Genomic DNA, 21,623 nt, shown 5'->3' on the forward strand with positions numbered 1-21,623 from the left:
GTGGTTATCCCATGCCATTTGAATTTATTTTACTGTTTTCGTCTTTACCATTTCTTCCGGAAGGGCATTCCAGGCATCCACCACCCTTCTCCATGAAGAAATATTTCCTGATTTTGGTTCTGAATTGTCCCCCCCCCCCCCCCCTGGAGTTTCATTTCATGACCCCTAGTTCTACTGTTTGCTTTCCAACAGAAAAGGTTCAAATTTCGTGCATCATTAAAAACTTTTAGGTATCTTAAGGTCTGTATCCTATCTCCCCTGCACCTCCTCTCCTCCGGGGTGTACACATATTCAGATCCTTCAGCCTCTCCTCATAAGTCTTCCTGTACAGACCCCACACCATTTTGGTCGCCCTTCTCTGGACCGCCTCCATCCTGTCTCAGTCCTTTTTGAGAATCAGGCTCCAGTACTGAACACAGTACTCCAGGTGAGGCCTCGCCAAGGACCTGTACAGGGCCATCACCACCTCCTTTTTCTTACTGGTTACTCCTCTCTCTGTGCAGACCAGCATGCCTCTGGCTTTAGCTATCGCCTTGCTTCACTGCCTTCAGCTCCCCAGATACTATTGCACTAAGGTCACTCTCTCACACCCCATTACCTACTGTTCTTTTGGATTATTGCACCCTAGGTGCATGACTGCATCTGGGGGTACGGTAATCTTAAAACCGAAAGACATATGTTTTATGAATCATTTATGGAGCATCGTACAGACCCATACAAGAGAAAGTTTCTACTATGTAAAGCTTTACAATCTAATCTCCCCGCGCCAAAAAAACCAAACCAAACCAAAACAACAACCCACAAACAAAAGGCTTCAGTGTAGAAATGGTGCCATTATGTCCGGTTTTGTGGTGTACAGAGAGGGTGTGGTTGGAGCAGCTGCTTGTGGTAGGCAGTGAACCTGCTGGCCCAGTCCCTGAAAAAAAAAATCAAGGAGGAACAAGCGCCAGAGCCGGCGGCTCCCCCCTCCCCTCCCGGTAGGAAATTCATTCGGATCCCGGTTCTGAAAAGCAGAACACGGGATCCTGCCTGCCTAGAGAGGCAAAAGAATTCCCGCGCGGAGGGGACGGGCCGGCTCTGGCCCGCAGCGTCCCCACAATTGTCCCTTTCTCCAGAAGAAAGACTGGGGCACTGCCATTCCTCCGATCCTTTCGGACGCCGGAAACGGGCGCAGGACCTCTGTGGAAGGCCAGCTGTGCAGATAACTGGGGCAGGCTAAACGCACATCCCGGCCAGGGCGCAGTAAAGCTTCTAGGGCTAATGTTAAGTGTACAGGCGCAAGCTGCAGTTGTGGGAGTCGGAATTTTATGCCCACAAAACAGGTTTACTGCACTTAAAATCTGATTCATGGGCACAAAAAACAAAAAATGCCCTGAAAACCCATTTTGTGTGTGCGCATAAATCATGGTTCTAATGTGTGCTGAGGATTTTCCTTCTTCACATTTTCCGATTTGTGCGCATTTTTTTTTTTTCATTCCCGATACACTGGCGAACCATTAGCCTGCTGCATCGGGGGGGGGGGTTAAAGCATGTTAAGTGCCTGCCCGAAGAAACTCTGCCCTGAATGACAGCGCCCGGTTTGAACGCCCAGCTCGTTACACCGCCCCCCCGGGGTGAAGAGTTTGTAGGCTCCCAGCCAGGCTCCGTCCGAGCTCCACGCCCGCAAGTGACAGGAGCGACTTGGCCCAGACAGTTTGCAGGAGTGCCCTGCGGACTCCATCTCCCAGTGATGCATTGCACGGCTCCCCCCCCCCCCCCCTGACAGGACTTCCTGCTCTGCCCTCCCACAGTATGACTACAGAGCGGATGCACCTCAGACGTCTGAGCAACTCATAAAGAGGGCTGGGAAAAGCCACACCGAGCCCCCCTTGTGCCTCTCATGGAGGCGGGCACAGGCGGGACGAGAGAGCTTGCAGCCATGGCTGATCAGGTAAGGGGGCACTTGCAGCAGGGGGGGTCCCAGGCGAGGGGGGGGGGGGCACTGGGCATGCATCAGGCCTGTGGCAACCCCCCCACAGTGCCCTCCTGCTCCGCCAGCAGCTGCCTGGAGTAAGATAATATAACAATAGTAACACAGTCAAAAGGAGTGCAGGCTTGCAACTGTAGCTCCATGAAGATTTATCACCCCTTCCTACAGAAAAGTTACCCCCCCCCCCCCCCTTACCTCTGGTCCTTCATTTCTATCCTTCGGCCACTAGGATCCTCTGTGTTTATCCCACAGCCTTCTGACTTCTCTCTCCTCGTTCTCGTCTTCACCCCCTCCTGCAGGAGGGCATGCCGGGTATCCATCGCCCTTTCTGTGAACAAATATTTCCTGACCCTGCTGGGTTCACCCCCTGGAATTTCATAACATGGCCCCTAGTTCTTTCTACAGCTTCCTTTCCGTTGGTAAAGTTTTGTCTCCCGTGCATTCGTAATTCCTTTCAGGGATTTACAAGTCTGTATCACGGTCCCCCCCCCCCGTCCCCTCCCCCCTTTTCTGGGGTGCACACATTTAGGTCCTCATCTCATAAGCCTTTGGGTGCAGATCCCATGCTGTTTTGGTTGTCTTTCTCTGGACCACTTCTATCCACTCTGTATTCCTTTTTGAGACACTGCCTCCAGAACCGAACACGCTATTCCAAGTGAGGCCCCCACCTGTTACCTGTACAGGGGCATCAGCACCCCCTTTTTCCTGCTGGTTATGCCCTTCTCTGTACAGCCTAGGATCCCTTCAGCCCTCGTCACCGCCTGTCATATTGCTTTGTTAACTTTCAGATCCTTAGACACTGTAACATTTTTTATTTTTAATACACCTTACCACCGGAGGAGCTCGGTTTACACTGATAGTAGAAAGACTAGGGGGCACTCCATGAAGTTAGCATGGGGCACATTTAAAACTAATCGGAGAAAGTTCTTTTTTACTCAACGCACAATTAAACTCTGGAATTTGTTGCCAGAGGATGTGGTTAGTGCAGTTAGTATAGCTGTGTTTAAAAAAGGATTGGATAAGTTCTTGGAGGAGAAGTCCATTACCTGCTATTAAGTTCAATTAGGGAATAGCCACTGCCATTAGCAATGGTAACATGGAATAGACTTAGTTTTTGGGTACTTGCCAGGTTCTTATGGCCTGGATTGGCCACTGTTGGAAACAGGATGCTGGGCTTGATGGACCCTTGGTCTGACCCAGTATGGCATTTTCTTATGTTCTTAAGTCGATAAACCATTTTTAAACATGAGTGGATTAGTGGTTAGAGCAATGGGCAGTGAACCTCGGGGACTTGGATTCAAATTCCCTCTTCCCTCCAGCGACAACGCTTGTGACCTTGGGCAAGTCACTTTAGCTCCCATTGCCTCAAGCACCCACTTAGATTGGGGGAGAAGAGACTTATTGTATCCGAATTCTAAGGGACAAAAAAAAAAATCTTGTAAGCCAGCGTGAGCCCTGTTTGAAAAAAAAAAAAGTGGGCAAAAATCTTAAAATGTAATTAAATATGGTTAAAAGCAAAATCATCTTGTTTCACTTACTGAAGTGCTCGCCTGTTCCTAATCTTCTAGTCTAGATCAAAAGATGAAGAACTTCTCCAATTTTAGGTTTCTCCTTCTGTCACTTTCTCAAGTGCTCACTTTCTCCCCACCACTCGCTCTTTACGCTTATTTATTTATTTAAAAACTCTTCTATACCGTCGTTAGGTTAGATAACCATCACAACAGTTTACAGCAAGGCACGATAATGAGAATACGAGTGGTATGGATTACAAATTTAATCATGTGCCGTCGTACGTTGCCTCGTCCTACGCTCCCTTTAGCCACTACGTCCCCCGTTTACTCCCCCCCACCAGAACTTCCCTTTGCTTGCTCACTTCTTCGTGATCCCCTCGAACGCCCCTTGAGCTGGTGCCAGCCCGTGCTCCTGCTGGCAGAAAGCTCTTCATGCCTGCGACAGCCTGCATCCTCCTCTGCCGTTTCACTTGTAAAGTCTGACCCGCCCCCCCCCCCCCCGGCCCGTAATTCTCGTGGGAACCTGCCAGGCCGGCGCGAGTCTTCCTTCATAGTGAAGTCGCAAGGAAGAAGCACTGCCGCTGGGTTTCTTCCTTCCAGGGGGGGGGGGATGGATCGTGCGGGGGGGGGGGGTGGAGGATGGGGAGGGGGAGGGGGAGATCTGAGGGAAGAGGCTGACGATGCCTGGGTGCCAGAGCCTGATGACCCACGACCCCCAAAGAGCTCAAGAGTGCAGGCGAGGGATGGTGCCCCCCTCGTGCACGGCGCTCGGTGCCGTCGCGCAGGTCGCGCATCCCAACAGCCGACCCTGGGCTTGGGGAAGGGAGGGAATCGCGGTGAGGGTGGAGGATTGAAAGATTAAGAGGAGTCGGCAGCTGTAAAAACGGACAAGAGGATTGAAGAGTGGGAAGACGGAGATGTAAGGATAGGCAATAATGTGCTGCTAGGTCAGGGAGGTGGGGATGAGAGATGAAAAGAGTGGAGGAAAACGGAGGGGAGAGGAGGGGAGTTGGAGCGGGTGAGAGGATGGTTGCCAACCGGCTCCAGATTTTCAGGACAGGTCGATCCGGTCCTGGTTTTACTTCTCTGCATGCAGAGACTTGTCGTCCAGCTTTTTTTCTTAGGGCCATGCACTGAGGAAATGAGAACAAGTCCCTGCATGCAACGGGGTAAAGCCAGGACTGGATCGACCTGTCCTGAAAATCTGGAGCCAGTTGTTGGCAACCCTAGGTGAGAAGCCTCTCCTCCATAGAGGAAAAGGGGCGGTCTTTCTATTCTGAGACGGAGCAGGACAGGTGACAAACCAATTGCATGGAACCGGGAGGGGGTGGGTGCATGCCAATACATGACGTCCAGCCTTGGGATTCCCACTATCAAAGAAAAGTCTCATCTCTGTTCTAAGTGACCTTTCTCTGGGTCAGTTAACTATTCCTGGCTCTGGGGCCGACCCGATGGCATCTCCCTCTGGTAAACTATCAGCTTATGGGCGAAACTTATAAACCAGGCCCTCAGCGAATCTAAACCAAAGAACATAAGAACATAAGAAAATGCCATGCTGGGTCAGACCAAGGGTCCATCAAGCCCAGCATCCTGTTTCCAACAGTGGCCAATCCAGGCCATAAGAACCTGGCAAGAACCCAAAAACTAAGTACTTGCCAGGTTCTTATGGCCTGAACGAATACTCTCTGAGCAAATAGACCCCCCTTCCTCTCACATCCCTCTAGGATGGCTCTGCTTTACCCGTTACTAACCTGAAGACCTATTCCGCACTGCACTGCACAGATGGATGCCACACCGGTTATTTAGTATTAATACCTTACACTATTTGATCTTAGCTCCCTTCATATATTTGTATCTTTTTCTACTTGGCACACATTGTAATTGAACCTTTTCAGCACTCGCTGTAATTCTAACCTCCTGTAACATGCTTTGAACTCTCCGGTTGGAAAACCATGCCATAAATAAACGATGATGATGATGATGATATACGTTCGGTATTATACTAGAGAAGAGGAAACTCTTACACTCCTCTGTGTGTAGTTAGAGCAAAATCCTGTTCCCTTTTCTGCCCTCCCTTCACCATCCCTAGAACCTCCTCTCCCCAACATGAAAGACGTCACCCGGTTTGCTGGGCAAGGTTCTGAGTGTCAGGGCTCACCCCGGAAGGACCTGCCTGATCTGCTACATGGATTTTGGGTGAGGATTTGTATCTGCACTTCTCAGCTTTTTTTTTAATTTCATGGCGCACCACCTTCAAGTTTCTTGATTCTTTCAGCTCTTCAAACCAAATTTTGCATGATCTGTGCCTTGTGCCCATTCCCACCACTTGCTCCTCTCTCTCTCTCACACTTCCCCCATCCTTTCACCTCACCCCTCACTGCTTGATTCACACTCTCCTCCCCTTTCACTTGTCACATTTACATTTCTCTCTTTCATCTTCCCTCCTACAGTGCTCGCCTCCTCCCTCTGAGGCCGATGCAGTACCTACCGTGCGCCCAGCCTAGCACACAGGTTAACAAGCGGTTGGATGCAAATTTTGGATGCGTGACCATAACCCTGGATGCACTAAGGCAGTGGTCCCCAACCCTGTCCTGGGGGCCCACCAGCCAATTGGGTTTTCAGGATAACCACAATGAATATGCATGAGAGAAAATTTGCATGCACTGCCTCCATAACATGCACTGCCTCCATAACATGCAAATTTTCTCTCATGCATATTCATTGTGGATATCCTGAAAACCCGATTGGCTGGTGGGCCCCCAGGACAGGGTTGGGGACCACTGCACTAAGGGGGGTTCAGCGCCTCCAAAACGCGCGTCTAAGCTCGTGCGTAGCTAATAGTCTCATCTACATGGCATTCGCATGTGATGAGCGCTATTTATTGGCTATTACCCCGCGATGAAAAAAAAAATCGCTGTGTGCCCAATCGCTGTGTGCACTTTTTAACCGGTTAAATTTTACACCTGCCCCAGAGCAGGCATAAGGTCTTGTCGGGCATCAAGGAGTCTACTTGAAAACAAAAAATACTGCTTTTCCGTGGTTCCTCCTACTAGGATCGTGTGATGCAAGTAGGAGGAACCATAGAAAGCAGCACCCTGAGAAAAAAAACCAAAAAAAAGGCTTGAGGGAAAAAAAAAACAAATTTCTAGGTGCACAGTACGCACGGACAATACACACTGCCTGGAATATGTGTATTGTGCTCCAGGCTGTGTATATTATGTGTGTATCTTGTGCCGGTAAATTCGCCGCTGCAGGATACAAACGGGCATTCTAAAATCGAGCGTCCATTTTGGTAACCCGCATGCAGCCACACCTCCTGGATGCCCGATGCCAAGGACGCGCTAGGGACACACGATATATCCCTAGCGTGTCCGTTTTAGCGCGGCAGCTCATTTACATATTGCATCGGGCGCCCAGGCGAGGTGGATGTGTGCGCGTTAAAAACAAACAGGTAGAGATCACGTGACCTGTTGACGGGAGAGGATGTGATCCCCCGTCGCTGCGCTTCGGCCTCCGCCCTCGGTCCTCATCCGTCGCCATCAGCGGCCTTTACCACCGTGCCGGACCTGGCTACGCTTGTCGGCAACGCGGCGCGGCAGGGAAAGTTAGATGGCGACGCGGGGGGGGCAAAAAAGACAAGGACAAGGAGAGAGAAAAGGCGCGCATGGCGGACGGCGGCCCGGAACTGCCTGGGGGGATGCCGGAACAAACCACGCCCGCGACTGCCGCGACGGCGGAGCTGACTGCGGCAGTACTTGCGGCCCTTACCCCGGAGTTTAACAAAATATCAGAACAACTGAAGGAGCTCGGCGCGGGGATGGCCGCGTTTGACCGCCGTTTTGAAGAGCTGGAAACGCGAGTCTCAAGCAACCAAGATGGCCTCCACACTGCCACTGCTGATATCGCGGCTCTGAAGGCTGAAATGGGTAAGCAGGCCCTCCGCATTGACGACCTCGAAAATCGCTCCTGCCGGGCAAACATTTGACTAGTGGGATTGCCAGAAAGCCTGCCTGACTATCAATTGCCCACGTTTCTCGAGGGATGGCTCCCCCAGGTTTTAAAGCTGTCGGGTCTGTCTGGGCCCCTTCGGGTGGAACGTGCTCACCGCCTGGGACCCAAGCGGGAGAACCAGGCTAAACCTCGCGTGGTGATTGCTAAAATTCTCAACTACTCGCACAAGGCAGCCATTATAAAGGCCTTTCAGCAAGGGCCTAAACCCAGCTATGAGAACCAGCCAATTCTGATTTTCCAGGATTTTTCTCAAGCAGTGTCTCAGCAGCGCAAGGTTCTGGCGCCGTATTGTTCACAGCTTTTTCAAAGGGGCATCCGTGCACTCCTGGTATACCCAGCAAAAATGAGGATCCAAACAGACCAGGGGGTGCGCTGGTTTACTGAAGCAGCAGCAATCCAGCAATATATCCAGGCCTTGCCCAGTCCAGCAGCATCGGTGACCTGATGGAGAACATAAGAAAATGCTACACTGGGTCAGACCACGGATCCATCCAGATCAACAGCGGAGAATGTGGACATTACCACTATTGGACTACCAATTTTTTTTTCTTGTTTCCCGGCGGACTTCTGTGGTTTGGTGACCCCTGGTTCAGTGTGGGGTGTTTCCTTCCCGGGCGGCCCTGGACTGCTAACGCGGCAACTCCAGGACCTTCCAGCCCATGCTCATGCACTTCTGGCTAGTCCGGGCGGCAAGTGGACAATGTTGGCTCTGATTGCCCAGGTGGGAGAAGACTGGCTGCAGGTTGGCTGTCGCTACGGAGCTCCCAGCAGGTTAAGAGGGCAGCACTATTCCAGTGGCAGAGGCAGCGCCTACTTAACGACTGGCACAGATTGTGTTCTAAATTGACTGTTCTGGTTTCTCTGCAAGTTAACTGTTCTTGATTATTTTGGTTTGTAGGCTGTTTGGTGGGGATGGATGGGGGTGGGGGGGGGGGGGGGGCCGAGCCTAGGGTTAGTGTGATCTTTCCTACTATCATTAGGATGGTGGGACTGGGGGTATTGGTTAAGGGGTATGTGTGGGGTGGGGGTTGGGGGGGTGGGGTAGGGATAAGGGGACAGGGATCCGGGGTAGAGACCATGTTTAGGTTCCACGGGGGAACCTCTGTTAAATATCCATTACTCACATTCCATGATCTGAGGGGGACGCTTTGCTGGGAGGCGTGTTCCTTCACTCAAGTGAATCTATTGTATATTTTTCATCACCTTTATATTGATTATATAGGACCATGAGTAGTTTTCGTTACTTTTCTTGGAATGTAGGAGGTATAAACTCTCCCATTAAAAGAACCAAAATTTTGCAGCTGCTGCACAAACAGAAAACGGATGTGGCCTTCCTGCAGGAGACCCATCTGTCGGATGTGGAACATGAGAAGTTGAAACAGAGGTGGGTGGGCTCAGTATATTATGCCTCGGCCACTTCACATTCGGCTGGCGTGGCTATTTTGATTCGGAAGTCCTTTCCTCTCCAGATTACAAAGGAAATCAAGGACCCGAGTGGTCGTTATATTGTGCTTTTGGGGGAATTATTTAATACCCAAGTGATCCTTTGTAACCTATATGCCCCCAATGTGTATCGAGCCTCCTTTTTTCAGGAGCTCTGTGCCCTCCTATTACCACACTTGGATGATATGCTTATTGTGGGGGGGGATTTTAATGCGGTCAGGGACCCTTTGTTGGATACAGCCTCACCTGCAAAAACGCCAAGGCCCCCTAGTAAAGGGCTTGCCCTTTTAGAGCACTCTTTGCATCTCACAGATGTGTGGCGTATGCTGCATCCACAAGACGCAGAATTCACGCATGTCTCCCGGGCTCATGCAACCCACGCCCGGCTGGACTACTTGTTGTTGAGTACTAATCAGTTTAGCAAAGTGGTGGGGGCGGGGATTGAGGACATTCTGGTTTCCGATCATGCCCCAATTTGGCTTGAGTTGACGAATCCCTTGGCTCCCTACTCTACCTATGTCTGGCGATACCCATATTTTCTAGCGGAAGATGTTGCGTTTCAGGCCTATTTGAAAGAGCGCTGGGAGTTATTTGAACACTCAAATGCCCAACATAAAGATGATCCAGTACTATTTTGGCATACAGCAAAAACAGTGTTACGGGGAGATATAATTTCGTACGTAGCTCATAGAAAGAAATCTCAGGATCAGCAACTCCTACGGCTCAGTGCTCAGTTTCACAAAGCGCGCCGGGTACTGGCCCATTGCCATTCCTTGGAAAACAGGGAAACCTATCTAACGTTGCAAACGGCCATTAATACCCTGATTCATCAACGCACAAAAAAAAGTATACTTTTTTACCGTTACCAGCTCTTCCAATTTGGGCAAAAGTCTGGTAAGCTGATGGCGACTCTTATTAAAGCGGCCAGAAGGACTCGGCATATACCCGTGATTAGAAACTCACAACAGCAGGTGGTTCACGATGTTGGTATAATCCGTCAAACTTTTCATGACTATTTTTCTCACCTTTATAGTTCAGAGGGGTGGGTTGAGTCTGGCTGGGAGGCTTTCGAGAATCGCATTCAACTTCCCTCCTTGACTTTGGAACATTTTCGCTATTTGAATGAACCAATTCAGGAGGAAGAAGTTCGCCGGGTCATTATGAAAGCGAGCAAGTTGAAAACACCCGGCCCTGATGGATATAGCTCTGAGTTTTATAAATGTTTGGTTGGTCCACTCGCCACACTGCTCCCCATAGTGTTTAACGCTTTGATTGGGCAGGGGAATTTCCCCCCGGGAGGCAACCTGGCATATGTTACCTTAATACCTAAGCCGGGAAAGGACCCGCTCCTGCCTATGTCATACCGGCCCATTTCTTTGTTGAATATGGATCATAAGATTCTGGCAAAGATTTTGGCGGAGCGTCTGGGGAATATTTTGCCTTCTTTGATAAAATCGGGACAAGTGGGCTTTATTAAAGGGCGTTATGCCTTACGCAATATTCGTCAACTGGTAACCGCTATGGCACTCTGTCAAAGAGTGGAGGCCCCATACTTGGTGGTGAGCCTAGACGCCGAAAAGGCCTTTGACAGAGTGGAGTGGGGCTATATGTTTCATGTGTTAAAGCGGATAGGGTTTGGTGGTTATTTTTATCAAGCAGTGGAACTCCTGTATGCCAACCCAGAAGCACGTATATTAGTTAATGGGGGACTGACTGATTCGTTTGTGGTAGCCAGGGGCACCAGACAAGGGTGCCTACTCTCCCCATTACTTTTTCTTCTTGTTTTGGAACCTTTTTTGCGGGCTATTCAGGATACGCCAGCCATTAGGGGTATACAATTTCAAGGTGGAGGTCAGACAGAGGTTTTCAAATACGCAGCCTTCGCTGACGATGTGCTATTATTTCTTACGTCCCCACAAAGGTCTCTACCGTTACTCTTGGACTTGTTTAGCACTTTTGCTGCTTTATCTGGCATGCGTATTAATTGGGACAAGTCCGAAGCCCTGGCATTTCCAGACTCTCTTAAGGAACGTTGGGGGGGGTCCTTTCCCCTACAGTGGGCCCCGGGCGCTCTTAAATACTTGGGGATTTTCCTTACGAATGATATATCACAAATATATCATCTTAACATATCTCGGCTACTACACCTCACTCAGGAAAAATTGGACACTTGGCATGCATTGCCGCTCTCTCTCGTGGGCAGAGTTAATCTGTTCAAAATGGTGATTCTGCCCAAGTGGCTGTATGCCTTTCAAAACTTCCCTATGTTGCTTGCTGCCAGACATTTGAAACGCATAGATCAGTTGCTTCGCAGGTTCATTTGGAGGGGGAAAAAGGCCAGGATTCAGTTGTCATGTTTAAAGTCTCCTTGGAATAGAGGTGGTTTGGGAGTTGCGAACCTCTATAATTATGGAATGGCGGCTAACTTCCGCATACTCCGGGGCTGGTTTCTAGGGAAGTCGGCTTATGTCAACATAGTGGCCGAGGCCGCCTTTACTAGGCCTCTGGCTTTAACTTATGTGCTTATGAGCCAAGGTCCTGACATTCCCCCTGGGTTGGTCACTCACCCGCTTATCGCGCCCCTCAGGAAAACTTGGGTCCGTCTGACGTGCCAACTAGGGATTCCCCGCCAGTGTACAATGCTGACACCCATTTGTGGCAACCCAGATTTTACCCCTGGGGATACGACGGCACATTTTAGGCGGTGGTGTCGCCAGGATGTATTATATTTGGGACATGCTATGGAGGCTGACGGATGTCTCCTGACGTTTGATCGTATGCAAGAATTATATGATCTTCCGGCGTCTCATTTTTTTGGATATATGCAGCTCACCCATTACATCCGGTCTTTGGGTTCCCCGGCCCAGAACTCAGCAGCTTTTAAAACTTTAAATGAGTTTTTTCAATTTGACCAGTCTGCGGAGCTGCCCCTCTCGACTTATTATAAGCGGTTCTGTAGTAGGCTCTCTAATGCTTCCTATCAAGTCCTGATAGACCGTTGGAATCGAGATGGCATTTTTGTATTAACACTCCCTATTTTTGCTTCTAGTGTGCGCAGTATTTTTTTTTTTTTTTTTTTTTAGTTTTAAATATTTTATTGCTCAATTTTGCATCAATACAAAATATGGAACATGTTGACATAACATTTTGTATGTAAATAACATCATATAACACCGGTATGTATACAGCAATAAAAACTTATGAAAACGTCAAAGAGCAATGAATAGTACTGTGTGTGTGTAAAGTCTCATTGCTAAACACCGGAATACTCAGTACCAAAATAGGGACCTGGATCCCTCCCCCCCCCCCCCCCCCCCCTATCGGCTAATAAGATGTAGGTGATAATATATAGGTGATATTTAATCGCCAGCAAATAGATCCTAAGGTATCCCTGAACAAGGTGAATTGTACATTAAGCTAAACCTCCCAAGTGATTGGTGAAAATAGAGAGGCAGCAGAAATCATAGTCGCTTGACAGTACCCACAACATTTAAACATTATCAAGATTTCCCAGCCCCTTCTTCCACTCATAGTATTTATGCCAAACATTCCTAAAAATGCCCACTGTGTGGCGGAGATGAGCCGTAATTTCTGCAAGCCTATAAATTTGTTCCACTTTGCTTTGAACCTCCCCTAGCGTGGGGACCATAGGGGATTTCCATCTCCTGGCGATTTCTATTCTAGTCGCCGAAAATATATAATGAGCCATAGTATCGGGTTGGTCCTTCCCCAGGGACAAGGGAAACCCTAGCAAGGCTTGTTGAGGCAAGATGCGAATAGGGGCCCTATAAATGGTGGCCAACCAGATTTCCAATTGAGACCACAATGGGTGCAGTACTGTACATTCCCACCACATATGGAAAAAACTACCAGTGGCCGAGCATCCCCTCCAGCATTGCGGGGAAAAGGAAGGGTACATGCGATGTAACCGCTCTGGAGAGTAATACCAGCGCAACACCATCTTCCAAGCATTTTCAACAATATGTGATGCAATTAAACCCTTGCCGGTCTGAGAAAAGAGCGCCTCCCATGCCCCCTGCTCAAAGGTGCGATGTAAGTCTGCTTCCCAGGCTTTAACATAAGTGGGTTTCTGGAAGTTTTCCCTACCCAGGAAAGCATATATATTCGAAAGTAATTTAGTGGTTTGAGTATTTAAACACAAACGTTCAAAATCAGATTTTCCTTGCTCTAAATGCCCCTGCAAGTGGTTAGACTGAGCAAAATGACGTAGCTGGAGATATAAATAGACATCAGAGGCCGCTAAATCAAATTTTTGTTGTAACTCCCAGAAGCTTAATAAATTCTGTGTGCCCCATAGCTGCCCCCAATATTGAATTCCCTTCTTAGCCCACCCTCGAAAGGCCTGACTTTGGAAACCTGGAGTAAATAGGGAATTAGCATACAAATATGTGCTATGATGAAATTCCTGATTTCCTACCAACCCAGATTTGTTAGCTTCCCAGAGCTGTAAAGAGAGCAGCATGGAGTGTGGTAGAATATCTCGGGGCTGAAGGACCCAAGTCTTTTTAGGCTGCCAGAGAAGACTACACAACGGTACAGAAGCCAGTAATTGTTGACTAAATATTATCCAGGGCTTCTGTAAGAAACTCCGATGCCAGTCTACCAGCGTCTTAAGCCTAGCCGCTGTATAATATCTTTCTAAATTTGGTACACCCAAGCCACCCTGGGATTTATTTCTGTAAAGAATCAGACGAGCCACTCTAGGTCTGCGGCCCCCCCAAATGTAGAACAACAAGCGTTTTTGCCAAATAGTAAGGCTTCGCCTAGGTATGGCTAAGGGAAGCGTTTGAAACAAATATAAAAACTTGGGCAAAATCATCATTTTCACGGCAGCTATGCGCCCAAACCAAGAAATCCTGTATCGATTCCACTCTTCCAAATCTTTAGTTATCTGAGCCCATAATTTATCATAGTTGAGCTTGATCATATCCTGGGAAGCGCTGATATATACCCCTAAATATTTAAGGCTAGCGTGTGCCCATCGAAATCTAAATTTCCCCCTCAAAGACTGCTCCATGTCCGCTGGAACATTGACATTAAGAATCTCTGATTTTTCCCAGTTAATTCGAAATCCCGAAACCTTGCCAAAAGCCTTAAGAATTTGGGAGACTAGGGGAAGTGAGTGCTCCGGTTCAGTGACCAAAAGCAAAATATCGTCCGCAAAAAGTGATATCTTTGTGGAGAAAGCGCCCACCTGTACCCCAGAAATTCCTGGATTCTGCCGAATTATATTGGCCAAAGGTTCTAAAAAAATAGCAAAGAGCAATGGTGACAGGGGGCAACCCTGCCGTGTACCTCTCTGTACCTGAAAGGTGGGCGAATATCCCCCATTAACCTTTACACATGCCAAGGGATTCTGGTAGAGTTGATGTAACCATTGTAAGAAGTGTGGCCCAAAATTCAAGCGGCGTAATAAAGTAAATAAATAGGGCCAGTGAACTACATCAAAGGCTTTCTCGGCATCAACCGAGAGAGCCACGGCTGGTATCCTACGTTGTTTTACCCACCAGATCATATCCAAGATCTTATGCACATTATCACTAGCCTGCCTACCCGGGATAAAGCCAGCCTGGTCTGGATGAATAATCTGGGACAGGAACCCATTTAGCCGGTTTGCTAGTATCTTGGCAAGGATCTTTAAATCAATATTAATGAGGGATATCGGTCGGTAAGACCCGCATACCGTGGGATCCCTACCGGGTTTAGCCAAGATCGTTATGCCGGCCGTATTTGCTGATGCTGAGAGTGACTGCCCTTCCCTCAAAGACTTGAAAAATTTAGCTAAAATAGGGGCAAGTTGTAGAGCAAACTGCTTATAGAACCGCCCCGTAAACCCATCCAGGCCAGGTGATTTGCCAGGTTTAAGGTTTTGAATAACCTTTTGAATCTCGAGTTCGGAGATATCCTTATCCAGGATAAACTGCTGCGCAGGTTCTAAGGCAATCAAGTCTACATTCTCTAGATATTCGTCTATGGCACTCTGTGTTATCTGACCATCAGCAGAGTACAATTCAGAATAAAATTGCTGGAAGCGCTGCCTGATCTCCGTGCCAGTGGTTAGCATGGTACCCCCTTGGCTTTTAATTTTAACAATGGTCGCCTGATCCTGTCGGCATTTTAATTTGCGAGCCAATAATTTCCCTGCTTTATTACCGCCTTCAAAATATTTTTGTTGAGTCCGTTCAAGCTGAAACGCAATAGCAGCAGCATCTAAGGATGCTATGTGCGTGCGCACAGCCTCAAGGGACGCAAGAATATCCTTTCTCGTTGGGTCCCGTTTATGAGTTTTCTCCAGCTCCAGCAAGCGTCGTACTAGGCTCTCTCGTTCTGCTATTCTTTGACGTTTGAGATAAGAAGCTCTAGCTATAAATTTCCCACGTAAAACGGCTTTTAAACATTCCCAAATCGTTCCAGCACTCATCTCCCCATTATCATTAAATGCTAAATAATCTTGAATTTCTTGTTCTATGTGTGTAATAAAATCCGGATCGTTAAGAAGAGAATCATTCAGCTTCCAATAGTGGACCCCTCGATCATAATTTTTAAGCTGTAAAGAAAACCAAATGGGGGCATGATCCGACCATACAATGGCCTCTATGTCCACTTTCGTCACCCGCGGTAATATGCTTCTACTACCCAAAAACATGTCAATCCTTGAATAACTATTATGTGGGGTTGAGTAAAACGTATAGTTTCTGGATTTTGGGAATCGAGTGCGCCAAATATCCAAAAGGCCCATATCAGCCATCAGACCTTTAAGGGCCCGGCGAGCTAGCTTTGGGTCCAAACTGTGCCCTGTAGAGGTGTCCTTGCCCGGGTCTAGGGTCAAATTGAAGTCCCCACCAATAATGAGAGTCCCTTCTACTTTAGAAGCCAAAGTGTGATTCAGGGATTGAAAAAAATCTGCCTTTTGAGTAGTAGGCCCGTATACAGAAACTAAGGAGAAGATTTCTCCCCCCAGTGAGAGCTTCACCATGACCATGCGGCCTGAGGGATCTGCAAGAAGATCCTGAAATTCAAAGTGAACATCTTTGTGTAATAAAATTCCCACCCCCGAATACCTTGAGGAGGGAGTTGCAGCCGCCCAATATTGATGAGGGTACTTAGGATGTTTCATAAGGCCCAGATATCGTTTTCGGAGGTGGGTTTCTTGGAGTAAGACCACCTCGGCCTTCATCCGGTCTAATTCCTTAAACAATAATTTACGTTTACCTGGGCTATTAAGCCCTTTAGTGTTAAGAGAAAAAAATTTCAAAGCAACCATTAGAGTACAGCCTCCCCCCTATCCTGCCACCTCCCGCCAGGGAGCCACCACCCAAAATCCACTTGCTTGTAGAAATCAACCTTATCACCTTCAGTATCAGAAGCCATTGCCCCGAACCCCAACCCCCCCACCCTCCCCCTTCAGCAAACCCAGAAGCACAAACCCTGTGCTCCAAATGAACATGGAGGAAATCGTCGTCACTCCTCATGGCACCTATAAGGACAGCGAATTGAACATTAATTAACCGCCAATTTTCCTGCAAACTAGCAAAACAAAGGTCCAGCATGCCCTGAACCCAAACTCAGTTAGTCCACGTTGTCTGCCGTAGTATCAGTGGAAGGATTCCTCTGAAGCCGTCTTCGCCCCTTGGGCACGCGCTGCCAGCGAGGCTGGGAATTGATTGTAGTCGCAATGTGGGTCAGAGTAGAACCGGTTCCTTTCGCCATGGGTGGTACTGCTATAACGATACCTGCCTCCTTCAAAATCGCGCTGGCCTCCAGGACTGTCTTGACGCGATGGGTAGTACCCTGAAGCATAAAGGACACTCCTCCAGGAAAAAGCCAGCGGTACCGGATGTTAGCCTCCTGTAGTTTAGTAGTAACACAGCGAAATTCCTGACGCTTTTTTAAAGTAGCGGAGGATAAATCAGCAAAGATAGCAATATCCTGATCCTCCCAACGCCATGTGCGCTTGCTTCTGGAAATAGTAAAAAGCTTTTCTTTCAAAGTGAAAGAGTGAAAACAGACCACTATGTCTCTAGGTCTATTGGCAAATTTCGGTCCCAGTGCTCTATGTGCCCTATCCAGAAGAATATTAGGCATGGTGGTGTCCTTCAGGGTTTCTTCACTTTCCCAGAGGAAAGCAGCAATTCTTTCCACCACAACAAAGCAGTCCCCATACTCCTCCGTTTCCGGTACCCCTCTTATCCGCAGATTATTTCTCCGGCTCCGGTTTTCCAGATCTTCCACCTTTTCAGCTAAATTCTGGCAGAGCTCTTGTAAATTCTGGTGGCAAAGTTGCATCTGAGTCCAGCCCTCCCCCTGAGTATCCAACCGGAGCTCAGCCTCATCCACCCTTCTGCCCAGCTCTGCATGGTCTTCCTTCAGGTCAGCAATTAAGGTGGTAATTTCTGCTTTATAATTTTTAATGTCCTACCTCAGTTCTATGAACCAACCTTTAATTTCATCCCGGAAGGGTTCTGTAATCTCCGGAGTCAGCAGTGCCGGTGCCCCCTCTTCGCCCTCCGAGATCGTGTGCTCCGCCGCCATTTTAGAATTTTCGCCGCTATTTTCGCCGGCGTCCCTGGTGAAGGAGAACTTTTTAAGGTCGCCGATTTTTCGCTTGGTCGTCATTCCTCCGAACGCTGAAGCCCCCCGACCGGCAGTCGCCTGCTTTTGAGGCAGAAAAAAATCGTTGAAATCGCGCGGTTTCAGCGATTTGGCCCGTGGTGCTCACGGAGCAGCAGAGTTAAGCTGCTCGCATGAGGGGTGACGTCACTTCCTCCCGTGTGCGCAGTATTTTTAACGTGGCTGGAAGCATGTATTTTAGGGAAATGCATTTAAAATTTTTACATAGGGCCTATCTTTCGCCTCACATTGCTTTTAAAGCTGGTATTGTTACTGCTGCTGGGTGTGTGCGCTGTGGGACGCCAAAGGGGACTTTGTCCCATGTTTTCTGGGAGTGTCCCTCTGTACAAAAATATTGGCATTGCATTGGGGGCTATATGGAGTCGCTGGGGGGGACTCGCCTACCCTTTTCTCCATATCTTTGGCTGTTTCACTGTGTTAGTCACCACCTGGTGCGTCAGCCGGGTCTTCGGAGTTTGTTCAAAAAGGATGGACTGGTGGGGAAGAAGGTGTTGCTTCTCCACTGGTGTGATGAGGAGCCGCCTTCTTTCTGGACCTGGCGAATTCATTTTCATAGACTTATGCAGATGGAACAGCTTTACTCCCGGAGCTCGCCAAAACGGAGGAAACTATTTCTGCAAATCTGGGAGCCTTATGTCCAAACTTTGCCTCCTAGAGCTAGAAGTTTGGTTCTTAATACTTGTCACTGAGTACCTGAAGAGTTAATGGAGAGCATTCATGGTTTTATGGGTCTCTTGGGGGAGGGAGGGGGAATGGGGTTTGTGGGATTATGGGGGGGAAGATGGGTAGCGTTGAATATTGGAAAAAGGGTGTGATAATTGCTTCATCAATGCGTTGCTTGTTTTGGACGTACTTCTTTTTTATGCTCATGATGTTATGCAACGTTTGTTTTTGTCATGTTTGTGAATCACCCAATAAAAACAGTGATTACAAAAAAAAAAACAAACAAACAGGCGCCCGTTTGGATGCATGGGTTTTTGTTTTTTTTAACCCGTGCAATAAAGTGCGCTCAGCCCAGTGCACGGGTTTACCCGCAGTTGGATGCGCGTTTTGGATGTGCCGGACCAACACCCGTGAAGTAAAGGGATTAGAGCTCCGAACTGTGCGTCGAAGCAAACGCGCGGCTAATAGCGCTCGTCACGTGTAAATGCCGTGTAGATGAGGCTATCGGCCGTTTCCCCCCAATGCATAAAATCGCCAGTCGCCACACACTCTTTTTGATGTGGGAAATTTTAGTGCCAGCCCCAGAGCTGTCATAAAGTCATGCCGCGCGTCAAAGGTGCATGAAAAAAAACAAAAGTACTGTTCTCTTTGGTTCTTGTTACTTAGTATCATTGCAATACTAAGATCTACTACTTGTGGAGATGAAAATGAAAGGAAAATTGAATGCGCTGATAACAGTAACTCCACAAATTACAGCAGATCTTACCAGCCTGTGCTGGCTTGGATCAACATAAGAAGGTTGAACGTCAACATCTTTCAAAGCAGAAGCTTCTGACATCAAAACATTTTACCGCTCTTCTTTGCTGCTTTCTGGTAGTGATGGCCTCAGCTTGCTGCTTTCCTTCCTGCCTCCCTCCCATAAACAGAGCCATGCTCCCCGTCCCTGCCTCCGCCCCCTCCATGCATTCAAACTTCAGGCATGAGGGCAGGACTGCTGTCTGCTGCAGCCTAGGAGGGGCTTTTAGCACCGTCTGAGAAGCACCGCACCTGGGCTTGGCGGAGAAATAAAAGCATGCTCTCCTTCTCCTCTTAGTTCGCTCGTATCCTCCTGGCCCCCACAGTCTCCCTTCATCAAAGTCTCAGATTCAAGTGACCCAGGGACCTGTTTTCTCTCTGTCTGAGCTTAGGGTGGGAAATTGGTGATCCCATAAGAGCATAAGAACATGCCATACTGGGTCAGACCAAGGGTCCATCAAGCCCAGCATCCGGTCTCCAACAGTGGCCAAACCAGGCCATAAGAACCTGGCAAGTACCCAAAAACTAAGTCTATTCCATGTTACCGTTGCTAATGGCAGTGGCTATTTTCTAAGTCAACTTAATTAATAGCAGGTAATGGAGTTCTCCTCCAAGAACTTATCCAATCCTTTTTTAAACCCAGCTACACTAACTGCACTAACCACATCCCCTGGCAACAAATTCCAGAGTTTAATTGTGCGTTGAGTGAAAAAGAACTTTCTCCGAATAGTTTTAAATGTGCCCCATGCTAACTTCATGGAGTGTCCCCTAGTCTTTCTACTATCCGTCCCAAACATTCCCTTGCCCCCCTTTTCATTCGGTGGCTTAAATGTGAACCTGAGTCCATGCAAAAGAAACGGGGGGGGGGGGGGAGAAGTGGCAGGGCCTGGGAGGGGACAGGTTCCTGCTATGCACAAAACAATGGAGCAGTCAGAAGAGCTGGGAGCAGGGAGGAAAGCCTATGGAGCTACCCCTCAGGCCGATGCAATGCCAAACGCGAAAAAACGTGCATCCCAACCGGGCACCCTTTCTTCAACGCCCACACATCCCCCTTTCTTGGGCGCTCGATGCAGCATGCGCTAGGGATAAATTGTACATCCCTAGCGCGTCCATGGCATCGGGCACCCAGGAGATGTGGCTGGTTAGCAAAATGAACGTTAAATTGAGCGTCCGTTTCCTAACCCGACCGCCGTCAAGATTTTTTTTTTTTCATGCTGTATTTTTGGCTTTTTTTTTTTGTGGCGGCTTGGCGCACATGAAGACTTAACACCAGATCTGGGCTGGCGTTAAAAGTGTTGCATGTTTAAACGTGCGGGTTGGGCACACGATTTTTGGCGTGGGGGGTAATAGCTAATAGCCTCATCAACATGGCATTTACCTGTGATGAGCACCGTTAGCTGTGCTATGGTTTGGATGCGCTACTCCCATTATTGCAGGGGGAGCGGTTATAGTGTGTCCAAAACGCGCCTCCAACCCTGCGGCAAGCTGCGCGCTGGGCTGAGCACACTGTATTGCATCAGCCTAGAAGTGAGCATAAGTCCTAAAACCTGGGGAGCCTGCAGCTGTGGCTCTGCAGGGGTTTTAAGGGGACTACTTAATGGTTTGGGCGAGTGCGTGTAGAATGCCTGCTCTGTAGGCACAGGAGCTCTTTTTTATAAAGGAGGAAGTGAACTGAAATGTTGCCAGTGAGGTGTTATCCTGAGCAAGGACATAAAAGGCATGACATGTGCAAGATTGACGTTTTGGGGTTGCCTTGACAATGGTCCAGGGCAGGACGTGAGCAGCCGCTCGTCCCAGTGCGCAGGTTGCTATTCTGTAAGAGGTACAGGCACCTACACCTGCTAACCGACTGGCATGATTGAAATTGCTGGTGCCCTTTCTATGTCATTTTTGGACGGGAGGCCTGGGTGAAGTGCTGGGAGGGCCTAGCTGAATTGGAGAAGGGACTGGGTGTGCTGATGGAACTGTTGGCAAAATGGCGCATCCAAGCGCACGCAGGCACGCACGAGTATTTTCAGAAGCGGAGTACGTGCACGCTTTATAACAGGGGTTCTCGGCCCCGGCCTCTGGACGCACCTGGCCAGTCGGGTTTGCAGGATTGTCCATAAGGAATATGCATGGGCTAGATTTGCATGCACCGCTTCCGTTCTGTGCAGATCTGTCTCATGCATATTCATTGTGGATGTCCTGGAGACCTGGCCGCCGAGGCATGCCCAGAGGATTGGGCTGAGGAGCACTGCTATCTAAAATGCCTGCCTCTGGAGCTTTCCTGCACCCGATCCCGAGGAGGGAAGCGCTGGAGCACCGAGGCCACCCGACGCTGACGTCATCGGAGCATGGGGGGGCCTAAAAAGAAGGCCAAAGGGGCGCGCCCCTTATGAAGAGTTTTTTTTCCTTATAAGAGGACATTGGAGACATGGGGAAGAAAAGGAAAGGGCAGCCTCGTGTATCCATCAAGCTTCCAGCTCGATGCCTGTAAGTGACCCCCATGGATCGACCCCCATGGTTTCCAGTTCAAACCTGCACAGCAGTGTGAGGACAGAACTCGAAAGGGGTCCCCTTAAGTCCAGAAGTGAGAT

At 48.7% G+C, this 21,623-nt stretch overlaps 1 protein-coding gene across 3 annotated transcripts in view; it reads left to right on the forward strand.

The window, feature by feature from the left end:
• Positions 1–1,556: 1,556 nt before the first annotated feature.
• Positions 1,557–21,623, forward strand: part of LOC115083957 — a 53,707-nt gene continuing 33,640 nt past the window's right edge. For all 3 annotated transcript variants that reach the window (XM_029588133.1, XM_029588131.1, XM_029588134.1), the window contains exon 1: positions 1,557–1,930. Coding sequence is in view for 1 of the 3 variants with exons in the window: in XM_029588131.1 (XP_029443991.1) it covers positions 1,880–1,930 (51 nt within the window). In the remaining 2 variants the exon portion in view is untranslated. The remainder of the gene's footprint in view (positions 1,931–21,623) is intronic.

This window comes from Rhinatrema bivittatum, chromosome 2 (assembly GCF_901001135.1).
Source record: "Rhinatrema bivittatum chromosome 2, aRhiBiv1.1, whole genome shotgun sequence".
Lineage (NCBI taxonomy): Eukaryota > Metazoa > Chordata > Amphibia > Gymnophiona > Rhinatrematidae > Rhinatrema > Rhinatrema bivittatum.